Source organism: Hypanus sabinus, chromosome 5, assembly GCF_030144855.1.
Source record: "Hypanus sabinus isolate sHypSab1 chromosome 5, sHypSab1.hap1, whole genome shotgun sequence".
Taxonomy (NCBI): Eukaryota; Metazoa; Chordata; class Chondrichthyes; order Myliobatiformes; family Dasyatidae; genus Hypanus; species Hypanus sabinus.
The window spans coordinates 111,433,759-111,452,568 of NC_082710.1; the positions used below are offsets into that span (position 1 = coordinate 111,433,759).

General features: G+C 39.8%; 1 protein-coding gene across 1 annotated transcript in view; it reads right to left on the reverse strand.

Annotated features, from left to right (window-relative positions):
- Nucleotides 1–15,241: 15,241 nt before the first annotated feature.
- Nucleotides 15,242–18,810, reverse strand: part of dnajc3a (DnaJ (Hsp40) homolog, subfamily C, member 3a) — a 70,123-nt gene continuing 66,554 nt past the window's right edge. The window contains exon 12 of the mRNA XM_059970338.1: nucleotides 15,242–17,151. Coding sequence (XP_059826321.1) covers nucleotides 16,994–17,151 — 158 coding nt within the window. The 3' untranslated portion in view covers nucleotides 15,242–16,993. The remainder of the gene's footprint in view (nucleotides 17,152–18,810) is intronic.

An 18,810-nucleotide genomic window follows, 5' to 3' on the forward strand; every position in this document is an offset into this window, starting at 1 on the left:
TCTCCTTCTTGGCATTCCACAGCAAGTCCGCCCGGGCTGCCACCTTCCGGGGGTCGCTGAAATCCGCGTCAGACAGCAGCGGGCGTATGTCCTCGGGCAGCTGCTCCAGGAATGCCTGCTCAAACATGAGGCAGGGCTTGTGTCCTCCGGCCAGAGACAACATCTCGTTCATCAAAGCCGATGGCGGTCTGTCTCCCAAACCATCCAGATGCAGTAAGCGGGCAGCCGGCTCGCGCTGTGAGAGTCTGAAAGTCCTTATGAGCAGGGCTTTGAATTCCGTGTACTTGCCATCCGCTGGGGGAGACTCCTCAACCTGGGCCGCTGTGTCCTGGTCAAGGGAGCTCACTACGTAGTAGTAACGTGTGTCCTCTGAGGTTATCTGCCGAACATGGAATTGGGCTTCTGCTTGCTGGAACCAGAGGTGAGGTCGCAGCGTCCAGAAGCTTGGCAGTTTCAAAGAAACTGCATGAACAGATGCGGCGTCATTCATATCCGGTCCAAAAATCGTTTGGACCGTCGGGGTCACCAATTGTAGCGGTGTGCTACACGCAGCGCTAAAATAACAACACGGAGTCGGTAAACTGCAGTTAAAGAAAGATTTTATTCGAACTTCACAGTTTGCTTTAAAGCCTCTGTAATCCCACCCTCCCCGGGTTCGGATGCTGTAAGGGGCACGTACTCACAATCCCCTGCAGGCTTTTCCCTTTGTTGGTGAAGCAGACCTGGAGCCCTTTTGGGATTGGCCTTTGTGCCGGCGCACTGGCTATTTGTGAGCCAGTTCGAGTGCTCTAGGAAGTGGGTTGCCACAATGGTCCAAAAGAATGACGTGGTGTAGATCTATCTAGTGTCATGTACATTAATACCGGCAGTTACTTATGGGCGAACAAGCGAAAATCTGCAAATGCTGGAAACTTGAGCAACACACACAAAATGCTGGAGGAACTCGACAGGCTGAGTGGCAGCAATGGGAACTGCCGAAAGGTTTCGGCCCGAAACATCGATTTTCTCTTTTCCGTAGATGTTGCCTGGCCTGCTGAGTTCCTTCTGCATTTTGTGTGTTACTTACGGACAGTGTATTTTCATGAAGACATTAAATTGAGCCTTAATCAACAAATATTGGCTGGAAACCATCAACTTTTCACCCTCCCCCTTTTGAATGCTGTCGACCCGATCTGAGACATATCTGACCCTGGAACTTAGGAGTTAACATATTACCCAGGTGTATATTGTGCCAACAGAATCTCATCTCTATTCCTCTGACTAAGGAAATTCCTATTGCCATTGCAGTCTTCTTCACATCTCTTGTCTTCTGAGCCACAGCACCAGATTCAGTGCCAGAGACTCGGTCACTGTGGTTGCCCCCCCTCCCCCGTAGGTCACCCTCCTCAGCAGTATCTGAAGTAATATATTATTGAGGGAAACGGCCATGGGGTACTCTGCACTGCCTTTGCATTCCTCCTGACAGTCACCCAGTTACCTGTCTCCTGGTGACTACCTCTCTGTAGATCTTATCTATCACCTCCTCATTCTCCCGTATGGGCCGAAAGTCACCAATCCGCAGCTTCAGTTCCTTAATACTTTCTCAATACACTGCAGCTTGCTGCTGCTGGTACAGATGTCTTTCTCCTGGAGACTGAAGGTCTCCCAGAATTCCCACATCTCACACACAGTACAACACACTGCCCCTGGAGCCATTCTCACTACTGTGCCCCACCAGAAGAGGAATGAAGAATTAAGAACAGAAAGAGTAACCTACCCCATACTTTACCTCGCCCAAGCCTGATCCTGCTGAAGCCTGATGAGCCAAAGCCCCTCCAAACACTGGCGCACTCACAATAGTCATTCCAAGAATGGCAACTCCAATTACACTTGCTTTTGTAAAATTTTATTTGCTCTTTCTAATGAATCCTGCTCAGTGATTGGTCGCAGTCCAACTCTGGAAAAACTGCCCCCAAGTCCTGCCTTTTAAATCTTGAGTGTGGACCCGATTGAAAAGGTAGCTCACTTCACATACTCCTGCTCAGCGATTGGTCACAGTCGTGCACCTCCTGCAAACAAGGCTCGTTAATGGCTACAATATCACAATTCCAGGTGTTGGTCCATACCCTGAGCTCAACCGCCTTTCTTACGATACTCCTTGCACTGAAATATATGCAGCTCAGGGCACTAGTCGCACCATGTTCAGCCTTTTGACTCCTGATTTTATCTGAGGTCTTACCACCATCTGTCTCCACAATCTCTCCAATAACTGTTTTAGTACTCTGGTTCCCATCCCCCTGCAACTCTACTTTATACCTCACTGGCAAACCCTCCAGCTGGGAGATCAGTCCCCCTCCAGTTCAGGTGCAAACCGTCTGGTAGAGAACCCAATGATCCAAAAGTCATATGCTCTCCCTCACAGACCAACTCCTTAACTGTATAAGCTTCCTATTTCTGGCCTCACTAGTGTGTGGCACAGGTAACAATCCGAAGATCACAACCCTTGAGGTCCTGTCCTTTAAGTTAGCGCATAACTCCTTGAACTCCCTTTGCAGAACCTCATCACTCGTCCTATCCATGTCATTGGTATCTACGTAACTGATGACTTCTGTTCACCCTCCTTCTTAAGAATGCTGAGGACTCTATCCGGGATATCCTGTACCCTGGCACCCAGGAGGCAAGATACTACCTGGGGTTTTCATTCTGTTTTCTGTACCCCTGACAGAAAACATATTTAGTCATTTCTATTTGTTTCTCATACTCCATCGTCCCCTCTGATTGTGTTTAGTGTTCTAGCTCCATCACTGCACGATATGGAAACTGCACTGGGGCAGCAGACAGGAAGCTCTACCTTGGGAAGTCAAAACCACTCAAAACGTCACTGACACCAGCTTGCCTGCCATCAAGGTCATGTATACAGAAGAGGTATTGGAAAAGGGCCAGTAACGTCATGAAGGATCCCACCAACCCTGATCATGAACTGTTTGTTTGTCCCACTCCCAACAGCAAAGAGACTAGCATTCAACTCGGGATCATCAGACTCAAAACCTTACTTTTTCCAAGCAGCAAAGCTACCTCTAACCCACTTCTCCACACCCTCAACAACCACTACATTATTATTCCCTGTCAGTCACCTTATGTACAGGCACCCCTGTGCCCAGTGTCACCTTATGGACATACAATTAATCTATGTATATGAGCCATCTTAAGTATTTAGATTTATTGTGTTGTGTTAAGTGTGTTTTTTGTGGTGCCTTGAATGTGGAATAACAGGTATTTCATATCCTTTACACTCGGCACTGCAAATTACATTAAACAATTTTGAATTTTAACGCTTGTGTGACCCATGTGGCAATTTTAATCCAAAAAATTACCCTGACAATTACATCTTTTATCAAGTTATCAGGAGTGCATCTTGATAGCCCCTGCTGGTTGTGAATGGAGTAACAGCTTCTTGCAGTCACTCCTACCTTACTTACTTTGCTGTTTCCAATCTGTTCTGAAACCTGACTTTTAAACGTGATATTTTTTACTATGAGTACGAGGAGTGACAAAGGTACTAAAGAAGAAGCTCTTGCCTTTTTGGGTTCTATAATGGATTTGCTTTGAAAACACAGAAAAGAATCTTCCAACGAGTTCCAACAACTTAGATCTGAATTTAAACTAATGGATGCAAAATTGGATTCTATTCAAAAAACCTTAACATGCCATAAGGGGGGCGTTGAAGGCAGACCCAAATGCAAGACACAGTCACTGAAGTACTGGGAACTGGATTGGACTAGAGTTAGGGACGGGACTGGACACAGACTAGAAGCTGGGACAGGAGCACAGACTTGTGCTAGGACTTTGGCTAGGAAAGCGGGGCCAGGACGAGGAACTGGGAACTAGGAGCCTGGGCTTGGACTATGAGCCAGAGACTGGACAAGGACCCAGAACCTGGGTCTTGACTCGGGCTTGGACCCCGGAACTAGGCGAAGACATGACGTGGCTACAGGACTGGACGAGGTTAGGGTTCTTTGAGGCACTCCTGGGCAGGACAGGGCACTCCTTCTTAGAGCACAGGGCCAGGCCCCTTCCTTGGATGCTGGGCCGGGATGACTGCCGAGGTAAACCGCCAAGGAAACTGTCAGGAATTCAGATGGGGAGGGAAGAGAACAGTCCTGCTTCAGGGTAACGGCAAGGATGGCCTGACTTACCCCACGGAGGGAAGGACAGGAAGGGAGTTCAATCCGGGGTGGCTTCGAGTCTCGGGGCGGCCAGCAACCTTGGCTGGCTATGGAAACTGCCGAATTCATAATCCAAACTCAGGTTGGAGGAACAACACCTTATATACCGGCTGGGTAGCCTCCAACCTGATGGCATGATCATTGACTTCTCTAACTTCCGTTAACGCCCCTCCTCCCTTTCTTACCCCAACCCTGACATATTTAGTTGTTTGCCTGTTCTCCATCTCCTGAGGCCTCCCGTCCCATGATCCTTTCCCTTCTCCAGCTCTGTATCACTTTCGCCAATCACCTTTCCAGCTCTTAGCTTCATCCCACCCCCTCCAGTCTTCTCCTATCATTTTGCATTTCCCCCTCCCCACACTGCTTTCAAATCCCTTACTATCCCTCCTTTCAGTTAGTCCTGACGAAGGGTCTCGGCCCGAAACGTCGACAGCGCTTCTCCCTATAGATGCTGCCTGGCCTGCTGTGTTCCAACAGCATTTTGTGTGTGTTGTTGTTTGAATTTCCAGCATCTGCAGATTTCCTTGTGTTTGCTCTTTGAATTCATATCTTGCTCGGAGTAGCAGACAGCCACTCAGCTGGCCCCGGAAACGGTTGAACCCATACTCCAATGATTACTCCGACTAGAGCAACAAGGCTCCCACCAGGCCTAGAGATCACGAATGGCTGCTCTAGCCTTCCCCTGGCGGGTTGCTCCAAGGGGATACTGACGAGACGAACCAGCACTCACACTCTCTCTCACTCTCCGTCTTGTTTTACGGCGGTTGGCACCCAGCTTAGTGGTGCATTACCGCCATCTTCTGCTCCGGAGTGTGCGAAAGTCTCACATTCTAAATGCCTTCACCCAATCGCACACACACACCTACCCTAACCTACACTTTATTCTCCCCATCCTAGTACCCTATTCCTGTTTATCCATCATATCCTATAAAAAACCCCTGTACCCTTAAGAAAGCTAAAAATACCCTAACCTGTGTTCTTTCACCCATGCCCAGCAACCCTTATAATGTGAATTCCTGCACCCCCAATTCCCTTAGATTAATTCTCATCATCTCCTTTGTATCCCATACTTTCTGCAACTCAGAAATACATGTTCTACTGACTCCTCTTCCTGACATTCCTCACGCAGTCCTGTCTGGTGTTTCCCTATCAATTTCAATGTTTGGTTTAGTGCACAGTGCCCCAGCCTTAACCTAGTCCACACAATTTCCTCTCTTCTGTATCTACTACCTACCCTAGCACCTGCAACACTTTTTTGTATTTGATATAAATGCCTCCCTTTCCCCTCCCTGTCCCATCTTTCTTGCCACATTTGGTTGATTTTTTTCCCAGATTACACACTTAACCTCTGCTTTACTGATACTAAGGTGCATTTCTATATTTTCTTTCTTTAACACCCTCTTTGCCAACTCATCCACCCTTTCATTACCCTTCACCCCTACATGAGCTGGAACCCATAGAAATTTAACCTGACCTCCCTGATTTGCAACTCTTGTGACTGACTGAAGGACTTCATGAAGTACATCTTGCCAGCTGTTTGAGTGAGAAGACCTTAAACTTGCTAGTACTGAAGATGAATCTGAGCATATCAACGCTTTGACTAGTCTAGCTTTCTCCACCCAACACTGCCATCATCTCCACTGTATACACCGCTAACTTATCAGATGTTCTTCTGCTGGTTGCAATTGCTTTTGATGGTATAGCCACCCCAAACCCTGTCACTCCTGTTTCAGGTTCCTTAGCACCATCTGTATAGACCTGAGTATAATCACTATACTTTTCCATCACATGACAGTTAAATGCACTTACCAAATCAGTTTTATATTTTCCTTTCCTTTTTACCTCTAACAAATGCCAGTCTATGTCAGGCCATACCAGCTTCCATGGAGCTACAACCGGATAAACTACTGAAGGACTTATCCTTAGATCAAACACTCCATTCTTTAGCAATATCATTCCCTACCCGACTAAAGTTTTCCCTCTGAAACTTCCCATTTTCCCAGGACTCCTGCAACACTCCTTTAGCAGGGTGAGAATCATTGTGTCCCTGCAAATTAGCTAGTAGTTTGCCATCAATTGCATCCTTCTTAATTCCAAAGGCATTACTCCCATTTCTACCTGCAGGGCTGATACCGGTGATGTTTTAAAAGCCCCACTGCACACTCTCAAAACCTGAACCTGAATCACATCCAGTTTCCTTATAAGAGACCGAGCTGCTGATCCATAAGCTGCACTTTTATAATCCAACACCGATCTTACTAAAGCCACATACATTCTCTTCAATGCTGAACAACTTGCTCCCCATTCCCTACCAGTCAAACATCTCATCACACTTATTACTTTTTTACATTTCTCCTCAACTTTCCTGATATGGTCTGCCCATGTTAATCATGAATCAAATATAAGTCCCAGAAATTTAAATGATCCAACCCTTTCTAATTCAATCCCATACATCCTTAACTTCTTCCCTACCTCAATTCTTTTCCTAGTGAAAAAATACAATTTGAGTTTTTTCTGCTGAAAATCTACATCCCCAATCATAACCCCACTCTACCACTTCATCAATTGCTCCTTGTAGTTTCCTGATTATATGCTCCGTGTTCCTGCCTCTTTTCCACAAGGCCCCATCGTCCGCAAACAGTGACCTACCTATATCCACTGGTACCTTTGTGAAGACATCATTGATCATAATGATGAAAAGTAACAGGCTAATCACACTACCCTGAGGTGTGCCATTTCCCACTATGTACTGTTTTGATCATTCTGATCCAATCTGAACTTGAATTTTTCTACCAAACAAAAAATCTTTAATCCAATTAAAAACTCTCCCCCAACCCCCATCTTGTGCAGTTTAATTAATAATCCTTCCTTCCACATCATATCATAGGCTTTTTCAATGTCAAAAAACACTGCAACTACTGATTCTTTATTCGCCTGGGCCTTTCTTATTTCAGTCTCTAACCTTATCACTGAGTCCATGGAATTCCTTCCCTTCCTAAAACCACTCTGATAACTTGCCAGCATTCCTCTCTTCTCAAGATCATACGATAACCTTTCTGTTATCATCCTTTCCATTACCGTACATATATTTGATGTTAGTGCTATTGGCCTGTAGCTAGTGGGTTTTGACGGATCCTTGCCAGGTTTCCTTATTGGAATTGTTACTGCTTCTTTCCATGCACTTGGTAATCTTCCCTCCTCCCACACTCCGTTGTAAAAATGCAATAACTTCAAGAGCGCTCCTTCTCCTAGATCTTTCCCTGGGGAGGTTGGTCTCGATCTCTTTATTGCTCTCACCATTTTTGCCAAAGTAAATGGATCATCAATTATTTCATCTGTTTCTTCCCTCCTGTTTAACACACCTGGGTATAGACTCATTGTTCTTTCCCTTCTCCTTCTCCCTTCTTCAGACAGATTTTCTGAACTGTGTATCTGTACAAACAACTTGGCCATGATCTCAGCTTTATCCCTGCAGGAGACTGCTGTTTCCTCCTCAGATATCATTACTGGATATTCCTAATCCCTTCTATCTCCCCCATCCTCTTAATCATTCCTCATACCTCTCCCACAGGCGTTGTTCTTCCTATTTTGTTGCAAAAACTCCTCCAACTTACCCTTTTAGCTTGACGTATAGTTCTTCTTACCACTGCCTGTGCCTTCTGATATTGAATCAAATGTTACATATCATGGGTCCTTTTAACTAGCCTGAATGCTCTATTTCTGTTTTTTACAGCCTGACAACATTCCTCTGACCACCATGGTACTAGTTTTCTATTCATCCTATTTTTACTCCTGGGTATAGATCCTTCTGCTGCCATAATAATTGCTGAAGTCACCTGACTGTTTAATTCATCTATATTTCCAGAAATGTCAATCTTTGTCAATGCTTCTTCACTTATCTTCTGGAACTTACCCCAATCTGCTTTTCCAAACACCCACTTTGGGATTCCACCACCTGGTCTTACTTCAACTCTTTCACCCACTGAATATAAAACTGGGTAGTGATCACTGCCTGCTATTGAAACAGTCCAAACTCCCCAGTTACTAATGCCAGTCAAGACATTAGACACTAACGTAATATCAAATACCGCCTCAGTACCTGTTGTTATGTTTATCCTTGTTCCTCTACCATCATTAATACATACCAAATCCCTTTATTCCATCAAATCTTCAATTACCGTTCCATTTGAATCTGTAATCGGATCCCCCCCATATTGTGCTGTGAGCATTGAAATCTGCACACCACACTATTTTATGTCTGTTTTGTCCTTGTATCCTTAGTAGGCTGTCCAAATCCAACCTTTTACATGATTGTAGTAATTAATTATAACCACTCCCTCCCCTCTCTCCCACACTTCCACCACTATGTATTCCTGATCATCTCCTTTTTCCAGTACCCTATATGGTATACTTTGCTTGATTAACATAGCATAACCCCCTCCTCCCCCTAGATTTCTATCTTTCCTTATCATTGTATACCCATGAACCACAAAGTCTAAAGCTGGTTTCAACCAAGTTTCCTGAATTCACACTACATCTGGTTTTACAACCATTTCCTTAAAAAAGTCCTTAAATTCCTGGCCATTGGCCAGTAAACTCCTTGCATTCCATTGCAAAAGAATCACCATAATGAGTATTAACCAACCTATGACACTTCCTGGCTTGACTGATTAGTGAGGTTCTCCCTCAGTTCTTCCCATGTCAGTCCTACTAACCCTAAATGGTTTACTGCTGCTTTGACCACCAGCTGAATTTGATCACTTTTTGACTTTACTTCAGCCGTACTATTAATCACTCCTGCAATGAATGTTACTAGAGCGTTTTTGTCTACATAAATCCTGTCATTTACTCTTCGCTGCATCTCTTGCATCCCCATTGCTCCCTGTTCATTAGGAGCATTATTCTGTTCTCTTGACATTCTTACAGCTTCTGCATAAGTAATCTTTCTTTTCACTCTTATTTCTTGAATTTTCTTCTCCCATCTCGAAACCTCACACCCACTATATGCCACATTATGAGCTCCTCCACAATTACAGCATTTTGCTTGCACTCCTGTTCCGCACTTTCCATATTCATGATCACCCCCAGATCTAGCACATCTCCTCTGCCTTTTACAGTTTTTAACAATGTGTCCAAACCTTTGACAATTATAGCACCTCAATGGCTTTGGCACATATACCCTTACTGGGTAGCTCATGAAACCCAGGAACACTTTCCTTGGCACTCTTTCTTCTTCAAATTCAATCAATACTGATTCACTTTCCTTTTTCATTCCCTGCTTCATTGTTTTCAGTCTTAGAACATTAATTACTTTTCCCCCTTTGATATTCCTCTTTAACTCCTCCATGTTTATACTCATTGGTACACCCGTGATCACTCCTTTACAACCACCATTTCGTGCTCCCACCCTCCTTGTATATTCCACCTTGCATTTTCCTATCTCTTTTAGCTTAAGTGCTTTCTCAAGTTGTTCCTCATTCACACATCTTACCAATAGATTGCCTTTGTTAAGGATTTTGCAAATACTATTTCCCCTATCTTATTTGCCAGAGTTGTTAGCACAAATGGGTTAATTTTCTTCATGTGTCCTTGCGCCTTCTCATTAAACCTAATTATGACAACACCTCCTCTCTGAACTTGTTCATCTTCCTCACTTTCAGAACTATCTCCACTGTCATTTCTTGTTCTTTTATTCCCTTTGTCTCAGTTTTCATTCATCCATCTCCTCACTATCTCCTCATTCCCTTTATTTCTCCCTTCACAATAATCCATTTCTCCCCAGCTGCCTACCTCTGATCCCAAATCCCTATCCCACTCCTTTTCCACTCTCTTTCCCTCAGCCCCTCCTCTTGCCTTGTCTGCCATTACCAGACCCGGGCAGCCCCCTCCCAGCAATTCCCACCTCTATCCAGCACCCCACTTGACCCTAGGGCCACTCATATTCCCAGCCCCAAAACGAGCATCAGGTGCCCATGATTAAGCCCAAATGAAACAAGGGACAGCCAGAGGACCTGGAGTCCAGAGTCCACGGACCGGACCATGAACCGGAATGCGGACTTCATGGACCAGTCCATGACATAACTGAGCATGATAAACGAATAGAAGAGAATGAAGAAACACTGACGATTTTGGGTGCAAGAATGGATGACCTGCAAAAGTTTTGTGAAAAACAATCTAAATCTAATGAGAAATTAAGACAGAAGATTATCAATTTAGAAAACAGAAGCAGAAGAAATACCTATGAATTCTGGGTCTTGAAGAGTTAACAGAAGGTGATCAGCCTACTGAATTCTTTGTAAGCTTTTTGGTACAATTATTTCCTAAAATCTTACCGTCTGCACCTATGATCGATTGAGCTCATAGATCGCCTATCCTGAGACCACCTCTGGGAGCCAATTATCAGTTATAATTTGTTTTCATGAATTTCAAACGAAGGATCTAAAGTAGCTAAACTTCCTTGTGATTTAAATGCTTTACTTAGAGAATAGTATTTTAATGAGTTAATACCGAGTGTGATTATATGTTATGAATTTTATTGTTTTTTTATTATTTCATACAATTTTTCTCAAGGTTTTTTATCAATATGGCTTAGTTTGGGTATTTTTTGTTCTATTGTTTTGTGCCTATAATAATTAATCTATTTGTGTCCTTGTTATGAGGGCTAAGCCTTTTTTGCCTGTTATTTAGTCTAGCTTGGAATACAGTTGATCTTGGAATTAATTAGGAGCCCATCAGCAGGCTGTTTTGGGAGGGTGATGTCATTAGTTGCAGCTGCCAGCCTTCTTTTTGCTGGCCCTTCTGACTTTGGTAGGGAGGAGTGGGGGATGGCTTTTTCTGGGAGTTGTTTTGGGATGTTAGCCAATGCTGTTGCTTGGTTACCCTATTTCAAGGCGTATTGCTTGGTTTCAATGTTCATTTTACTGGTTATTACTTTAATTGCTGCATTAAATAGTATTAATACTGGGTCATACTATTAACTTACTCTGTCTTAACGTGAAAGGATTAAATCCCCCTGAAGCAAATAAGATTTTTGCCTATGTTAAAAAATTCAAGGCCTCAATTATTTTTTTTTACAAGAAACATATATACATAAGTGTGATAACTTACATCTTGTCAGTAGATGGAAAGCACTACATTTTCACTCCTCTTTTCAGGCTAAGTCTAGAGGAGTTTCGATTTTTATGGATAATACATTTTCCCTTCTCCAACATAAGGTAGTGTCTGATACTAATGGGCGTTTTGTCATAGTGTCAGGAAAATTAGATAATAAATTAATGGTATTTACCAATCTGTATGCTCCGAATATGGATGATCCAGGATTTTTTGAGCGTTTTTTTTTTCCATTTTTGCCAGATTTGAGCCTTTACTCATTGGTGATGGGAGGAGATTTTAATTGTTGGTTAGATCCAGTTTTAGATCGGTCATCCTTTAAAACAGCGACACCTAATAAATAAGCTTTGTTTATTCAATCTTTTTTAATGAAATGTGGTATTGTTGATGTATGGCGTTTCTTACATCCACTAGATAGGGAGTACCCATTTTTTCCATGCCCATCATACATATTCCAGGATTGGTTATTTTTTTATTGATAGTCAAATGATTCCTTTCGTTCGATCCTGTGAATACAAAGAAATTGTTGTTTCAGATCATGCTCCTGTGCTTTTTTCTTTAAATTATTCCCTGGTCTTCTTCAAATAAGCAGATCTTGGCATTTTAATTTAACTTTGTTATCTGATAAAGTTTTCTTAAAATTTCTGGAGAGACAGATTATTCTTTTTTTTGAAGAAAATACTTTGTAAGAGACTTCTAGTCTTATTAGATGGGATGCATTTAAGGTCAAATTATTTCTTATACTGCAAGTGTCAAGAAAAAAGCTAATAAAGAGAGAATTGAGTTAGCTAATCAGTTAAAACAATTAGATCAAAAGCATAGGTTCCAGATCCTGCTTTATATAAAAGGCATGTTGAAATTCAAACTATATATGATCTTCTTTTAACATATCCAATTGAAACTCAACTTTTAAAAGATAAAAGTCAATTTTATATCCATGGAGACAAAACAGGTAAATTATTGGCCGTTTAAAAACCTTTATAGCTAAATGGCAAATTAAAGGAATTTGTAAAGCCAATGGTGATAGGACAACAGACCATTTAGAAATAAATGATATTTTTAAAGAATTTTATTCTAAACTTTATAGTTCTGACCCTCCCAAAGATAACAATGTAATGAATATTTTTTTAGATTAATTAAACATTCCTATACTTTCTATTGATAACCAAAAACAGTTGGATCAACCTACTTCGTATGAGGAAATTGCCGAGGCTGTACATTCCTTGCACTCAGGGAAGGCTCCAGGTCTTGATGGATTTTCTGCAGAAATTTATAAGTATTTTTCCTCACTGCTTATACCTCATTTATGTGTAGTTTTTTTCGGACTCCTTTAAGTTGGGTAGGTTGCCAGAATCTTTTTATGAAGCTTCTATATCGCTTATTCTCAAAAAGAATAAGAACCCAACCAAATGCTCTTCATACAGACCAATTTCTTTACTTAGTGTTGATACTAAAATCCTATCTAAAGTCCTGGCCTGTAGAATTGAAAATATTTTACTGATATTATTTCTGATGATCAGACAGGATTTATTAAAAATCAATATTCCCACTTTAACATTCATCATTTATTAATCATTATTTATTCCACTTCCAAGGAGGTATCAGAATGTGTGATTTCTTTGGACACTGAGAAGGCTTACGATCGAGATGAATGGAATTATTTATTTAAAACTGTAGAAAAATTTGATTTTGGGCCCAATTTTATTCACCGGATTAAATTACTGTATCTATCTCCTTCTGTCAGGGTCCTTTCTAATTTTCAGTATTCCAAACCTTTTAAACTTCAACATGGAACTAGACAAGGTTGTCACTGAGCCCTTTACTCTTTGATTTGGCCTTAGAACCCTTAGCTATTGCTTTTCGAGAATCTATTGATGGTACTGGTATTCTAAGGAGAGGGACTGTTCACAAAGTTTCACTTTATGCTGATGATCTATTGCTTTTTATTTCTAATGTCCAGACTTCATTACCTCCTGTGCTTTCTTTACTTTCTTGTTTTAGCCAGTTATCAGGATACAAACTGAACTTATATAAGAGTAAACTTTTTCCTTTGATTAGTTTGTCATCAATTAATACTAACCTTCCTTTTAAAATTGTAAAAAATCAATTTACCTGTTTGGATGTAACAATGACCAAGAATTATAAACACCTATTTAATGAACATTTTCTTACCTTACTGAATTTTGTAAAAAGGACACTATCAAACTGGTCGCCCTTTTCATTATCCTTCATTGGCTGAATCAACTCTATTAAAATGAATATTTTACCTAAATTTATATACCTTTCAGGCATTACCTGTTTTTATTCCTAGATTTTTGTTTTGATTCTCTTGATTCTATTATATCTTCTTATATATGGAAAAACATTCTCCACTAAATAAAGTTCATCTTCAAAAATCTAAGAAGAATGGAGGTTTAGCTTTACCAAATCTCAGGTTTTATCATTGGGCAGTCAATATAAGAAATCTTACGTTTTGTACATATTATATTAACCGTGAGGACAGTCCGATATGGGTTTCTTTAGAAGCTATGTCAGTAAACTTCCTATTATTTCTCTTCTTGGATCCTCACTCCCTTTATCTTTTAGTAAACTAACTGAAAATTTGGTAGATAAACATACTTTGAGGATCTGGATACAATTTAGGAGATTCTTTGGTCTATGGAGATTTTTTTTGTCTAGTCCCATTTGTTTTAACAATTTTTTTAAACCTTCTCTGGCCAACTCAGGTTTTAAAGAATGGGATAGATTGGTTATTAAATGCTTCCAGGATTTGTTTGTTGGAGGAAGTCCTCCTTTGTTTGCGCAAATGTCACCTAAATATAGTTTACCCAAAACTTTTTTTTGGTTGTTTACAAATTAGAGACTTTCTGCAGTTTCAATTATATACATTTCCTATTAGTTCCGATAAGGACTTATTAGATGTAATTTTCCATTTGAAACCTATTTTACAATGGTTCAATATCCAATATTTATGGTATGTTGTTAGGAATGAGAAACATCCCTATAGACAAAATTAAAAATCTTTGGGAACAAGATTTACAGACTTCAATTTCTGAGGAAACTTGGAATGAAACTTTTAAATTGGTTAACACTTCATCGTTATGCACCCATCATTCCCTTTTACAATTTAAAGTGGTTCATAGGGCGCATGTCTAAAGATAAGCTATTTCGTTTTTATTCGGATATATCACCTTTCTGTGATAGCTGTAGTAATGGAGAAGCCTCATTAATTCACATCTTTTGGACATGTCCGAGCCTTGAAAGATACTGTAAGTATTCCAACCTTTCTCGGTACTTTTCAAGGTAAATTTTAAGCCTAACCCTTTGGCCACATTATTTGGTATTGTTGGAGGAAAAGACTTTATTTTGGAGACACCCGATTTGCATATTTTGACTTTTATTTCTCTTACAGCTAGGAGGGCGCTCTTGCTTAAATGCAAGGATGCTGTTCCGCCTACTCATGCTCAATGGTTACAGGATGTTATGTCATGCTTAATTTTAAGAAGATCTGATGTTCAGTTTTCAGTTTTTGAATCTAGTCAAGACTTTTATACATTGTGGGGACCATATTTGAGGTTTTTCAAAACCATCGATTTGTTGTGAAGTACAGATGGTGGCTAATATATTTTATTATAAGAGTTTTTGTCCCCCCTTTTTTTTCATGTTTTTCCTAGCAGCTCTGACTTTGGTAGTGGGTTTAGATTTTTTTTTGTATAACAAAATTATTATACAGTATTTCAATATTACAATTTAATTTTTATGAATACAGGGTTTTGTGATTGTAACTATTTTTAATACAATGTATTTGGTACTATTTCACTTATAATCTACATCTTCTTGTACTCTGTATTCCTTTATGCAGAAACTAATAAAAATATTGAAAGAGGAGTGCATCTTAGAAGGCAAAAAACACATGAATACATTAGGAGGAATAAAAATATACATTAATCTTTAATCAAACTTTTCAATGAGTTATGTTACATAATAACCACTTTATGCATTGGCAATGAGTAAACTCATTCACTACGAACACAAACTGAAAGATTTGACAATCCATCCAGAACGTTCAGTTCTGATAGCATCCAAAGAACTCAAAATCTGGGGGGGGGGGAAGAGGGATGGAAATCATCCCAACACCTGCTGAGCTAATTCTGCATTTTCATTGCAACAATTTCTTTACGTGACTTTGAATACATTTTAAACTAATTTCATATCTAATGGAAAGGTGTTAAAAGAAGCCTTAAAAGCTGTGTTTTGAAATGGGTAGAAACAAGAAAATCCCAAAATTGCTTTGTGCAGTATAAGAAGAATGTATGGAATTTTTTTTCAGGTACTGGAATCGAAGATGTTACATGTTTGATGTTCCAAGGTTACTTAGGAGGCACTTTCCAGATAAAATGCCTACAAGATTCTGATAGCACAGACTTTCTGTCCCAAATAACGTACACAAGATGTTTTCTTTGCAGATCTGACTCAGAATCTAGCATCAAATATATCCTCAATATAAAGAACGCATTACAACAATTTTCCAAATTCAACACTCTGGTGATCAAAGGACACAAAATGTAACACGAAATCCAGATTGCTGAAGTAAACATGGACAGAAACCTACAAATCACCCTTCAGAAAGATTATGTTCGTATTAACTGCCAGAAATTTTGAAATAACATATTAGATCATGAAAATGAAGTGCTGCACTTCTCCAAATGTTGAAACTGAAGGAGACTAGTTTAAAGAGAAATCATAATTCCATCAACTAACAGCAGGGGGACCCAACCTTAATGCCACTGAGCAATATCATTAAGGGGTCCATACCCCAGGTTGCAAACCCCTGATGTATAGTATGGAATTGAGAATTTGTGTAAAGAAGCAAAGTCAGAATTAAGGCATGCAAATAATTTGCCAACCATTCTAGCTTTACAAACTTTGCAATAAATTGTAGACAAGTTCAATTTTGAAAATCTTTGCTCTATTTTGAGAAATCTATACATGAAGACATTATCTGTAGCAAGTATATTTCAGTTTTAAATCCCCAGATATCTACCAAAATTGTTATGAAGCTCCTACCAAACAAGGTTGACTACATGGTGAATGATCCTTTTTTTGGCTAAGAGTAAGAACATTACAATATCCACATTTCAGTGGATCCATTAGGTCAAATAATGAATGAAACAAATGTATGTACAAAGTAAGAGTTTTAGATCTTTAAATAGGATGCATACTATTCTGATTTAAAAAGTGCAAGTTTTATTTGTGATTTTCAAGAATTTCCTCAGTATGCAAAGTATTGAGGTCAAACAGGTAACAACGTAAGTCAATATCCACCTTCATTCAATCAAAAATAGTCCTCAGTCCAATTTGTTATGATGCATAAGAAACCAAAAATGTTCACACCACCTATACACAAAAAAAAACTCAGAGAATAAATTGTTTTCAATTAGATCAGATTTATAAGGCAATTCACTTTGTTAAATGTGTACTTCGCTTTTCATTATTTTTCAGGAAAATATTTGCAAAACTTTTAAAGAGTGCAAGTATCTGTAAAATACTATATGCTGGACACTTTTGGCTGAACAAAAAGATTACACTGTTTGAACTTGAAGAGTTTCTGGCATCATGTTCAACATTCTTCTTTCTTAAGTCTTTTTTTCTAGAAGTGAGCAGCCAATAATCAAGACTTAGTTAAAATGAAATTTGAAATTAAAAGGTCCTCCCGAGCCAAAAGGATTGAATCCTTGCCATTGATTCCATGATCTATGAAAGTGATGACCACCTCCACCCTGTTGATTTTCTGGATCCAGAGGATCCTCCCCCGAATCAAACTTCTTCCTCATCTCTAGAAAGAAGAATGAACAAAAAGGTAATTAAGTCATCTATCTCTACAAGTAAAATTGACTTTAATCAATATTTTAGGTTTAGTATATTCAACGCACTTCAAAAATCATAAGTGTCAAAAGACTACAACATATCCAATTTTACTGCTCTTCAGAATGAAGAATGTTATGTAAATAAATTCTACATTATCTAACAGCAACTAAATTCTAACTAATTTTATATTTAATTGTAGTCATTATAGCCTTCATTACAAGACAAATGCACCTCTATTTAGGAATGAAAAAAGTATAGCACAATTAGAAAACATCCAAAAACAAAATCCCCGATGAGCAGATTTGAAATAGATTTTATCAAAGTTCCATCAACTTTATAATTTTAGAGGGCATGTATTTAAAGTAAGAGGGGTTAAGTTCAAAGGTGTGTGGAAAGTACTTATTTTATTTACACATAAAGGGCATGTGCCTGGAATGTGCTACCAGAGTTGAGAGTGCAAGGAAATATGATAGAGGCATTTTAAAGGCTCTTGGGTAAGCACATGAATGTGCAGAAGGAGAAATGTGGATGCTATGTAGGCAGAAGTAATTAGATTTCTTTTATATTTAATCAGTTTAGCACAACATTATGGCCTAAATGGCCTCCTCTTGTGCTGTACTGTTTGATAGTCTGTGTTCAAACCTCAAAGTGGTTTACATTTTGTGTAATTGGTCTGAATTCTGAGAAAGTCCGGTCAAAATGGTGCTAGTGAACAATGATTCCATTCTCCATGTGGACAATATGTTAGTTTTTTGTGCAAGGGAGGGGAGGTTTGTTTCTTTCTCATGGGGAGGGGGGGTTTGATGTCTGTTCATTCAACAACTCCCATGGCCTTTCTGTGTTTCATGGCTATCTGGAGAAGCCGAATATCACAGTTGTATAGTACATGCATAAATTGACAATAAAATGAACTTCTAAACCTTTGAACTTCAGTCATTTTGTCATTGACCACATTACAACTTCATAAATCACAAAATATCAGATGCTATGATTCAGTTCATCCCTACATAGAGGTAGAAACTGAAAATGGTGAAGCCTTCTAATAAAGTCATAAAACTGTGACCTGATAGAGAAGCAGAAGAAGAGGCTGTTTTGATTCTATTGACTGGAACATCTTTGAAATTAATACCAACAGTATTGTTGAATACATTGACAGAGTTACGTCCTATATCAGCTGTTGAAGATGCCTGCATCACCACAAAAATAATTCACCAGATTCAGCAATAATACATACACCCTGGTTCAATGCAGAGCTTAGACAGAGAAGGAGGTGACCTTCAGGAATGGAGATAAGGGTGTTCAAAAAGGCCACGTACAAGCTGGAAAAGGCAACCAAGAGCTGCCAAATACCTATATTCAGTCAAACTTAAGAGTCCTTAGGAGTCCGCAGAGATTCAGCATGACATCAAAAGCATTGACACACTTCTAAAGATGTGTAATGGAGAGTGTATTGACTGGCTACATCATGACCTGGTATGGCAACACAAATGCCTTTGAACAGAAAGTCCTACAACAGGTGGTGGATTTGGCCCTATACATCATGGGTCAAGCCCTCACAACCAGTAAGCACATCTACCACTGTCATAGGAAAGCAGCATCCAACAAAGATCTGCACCACCCAGGCCAT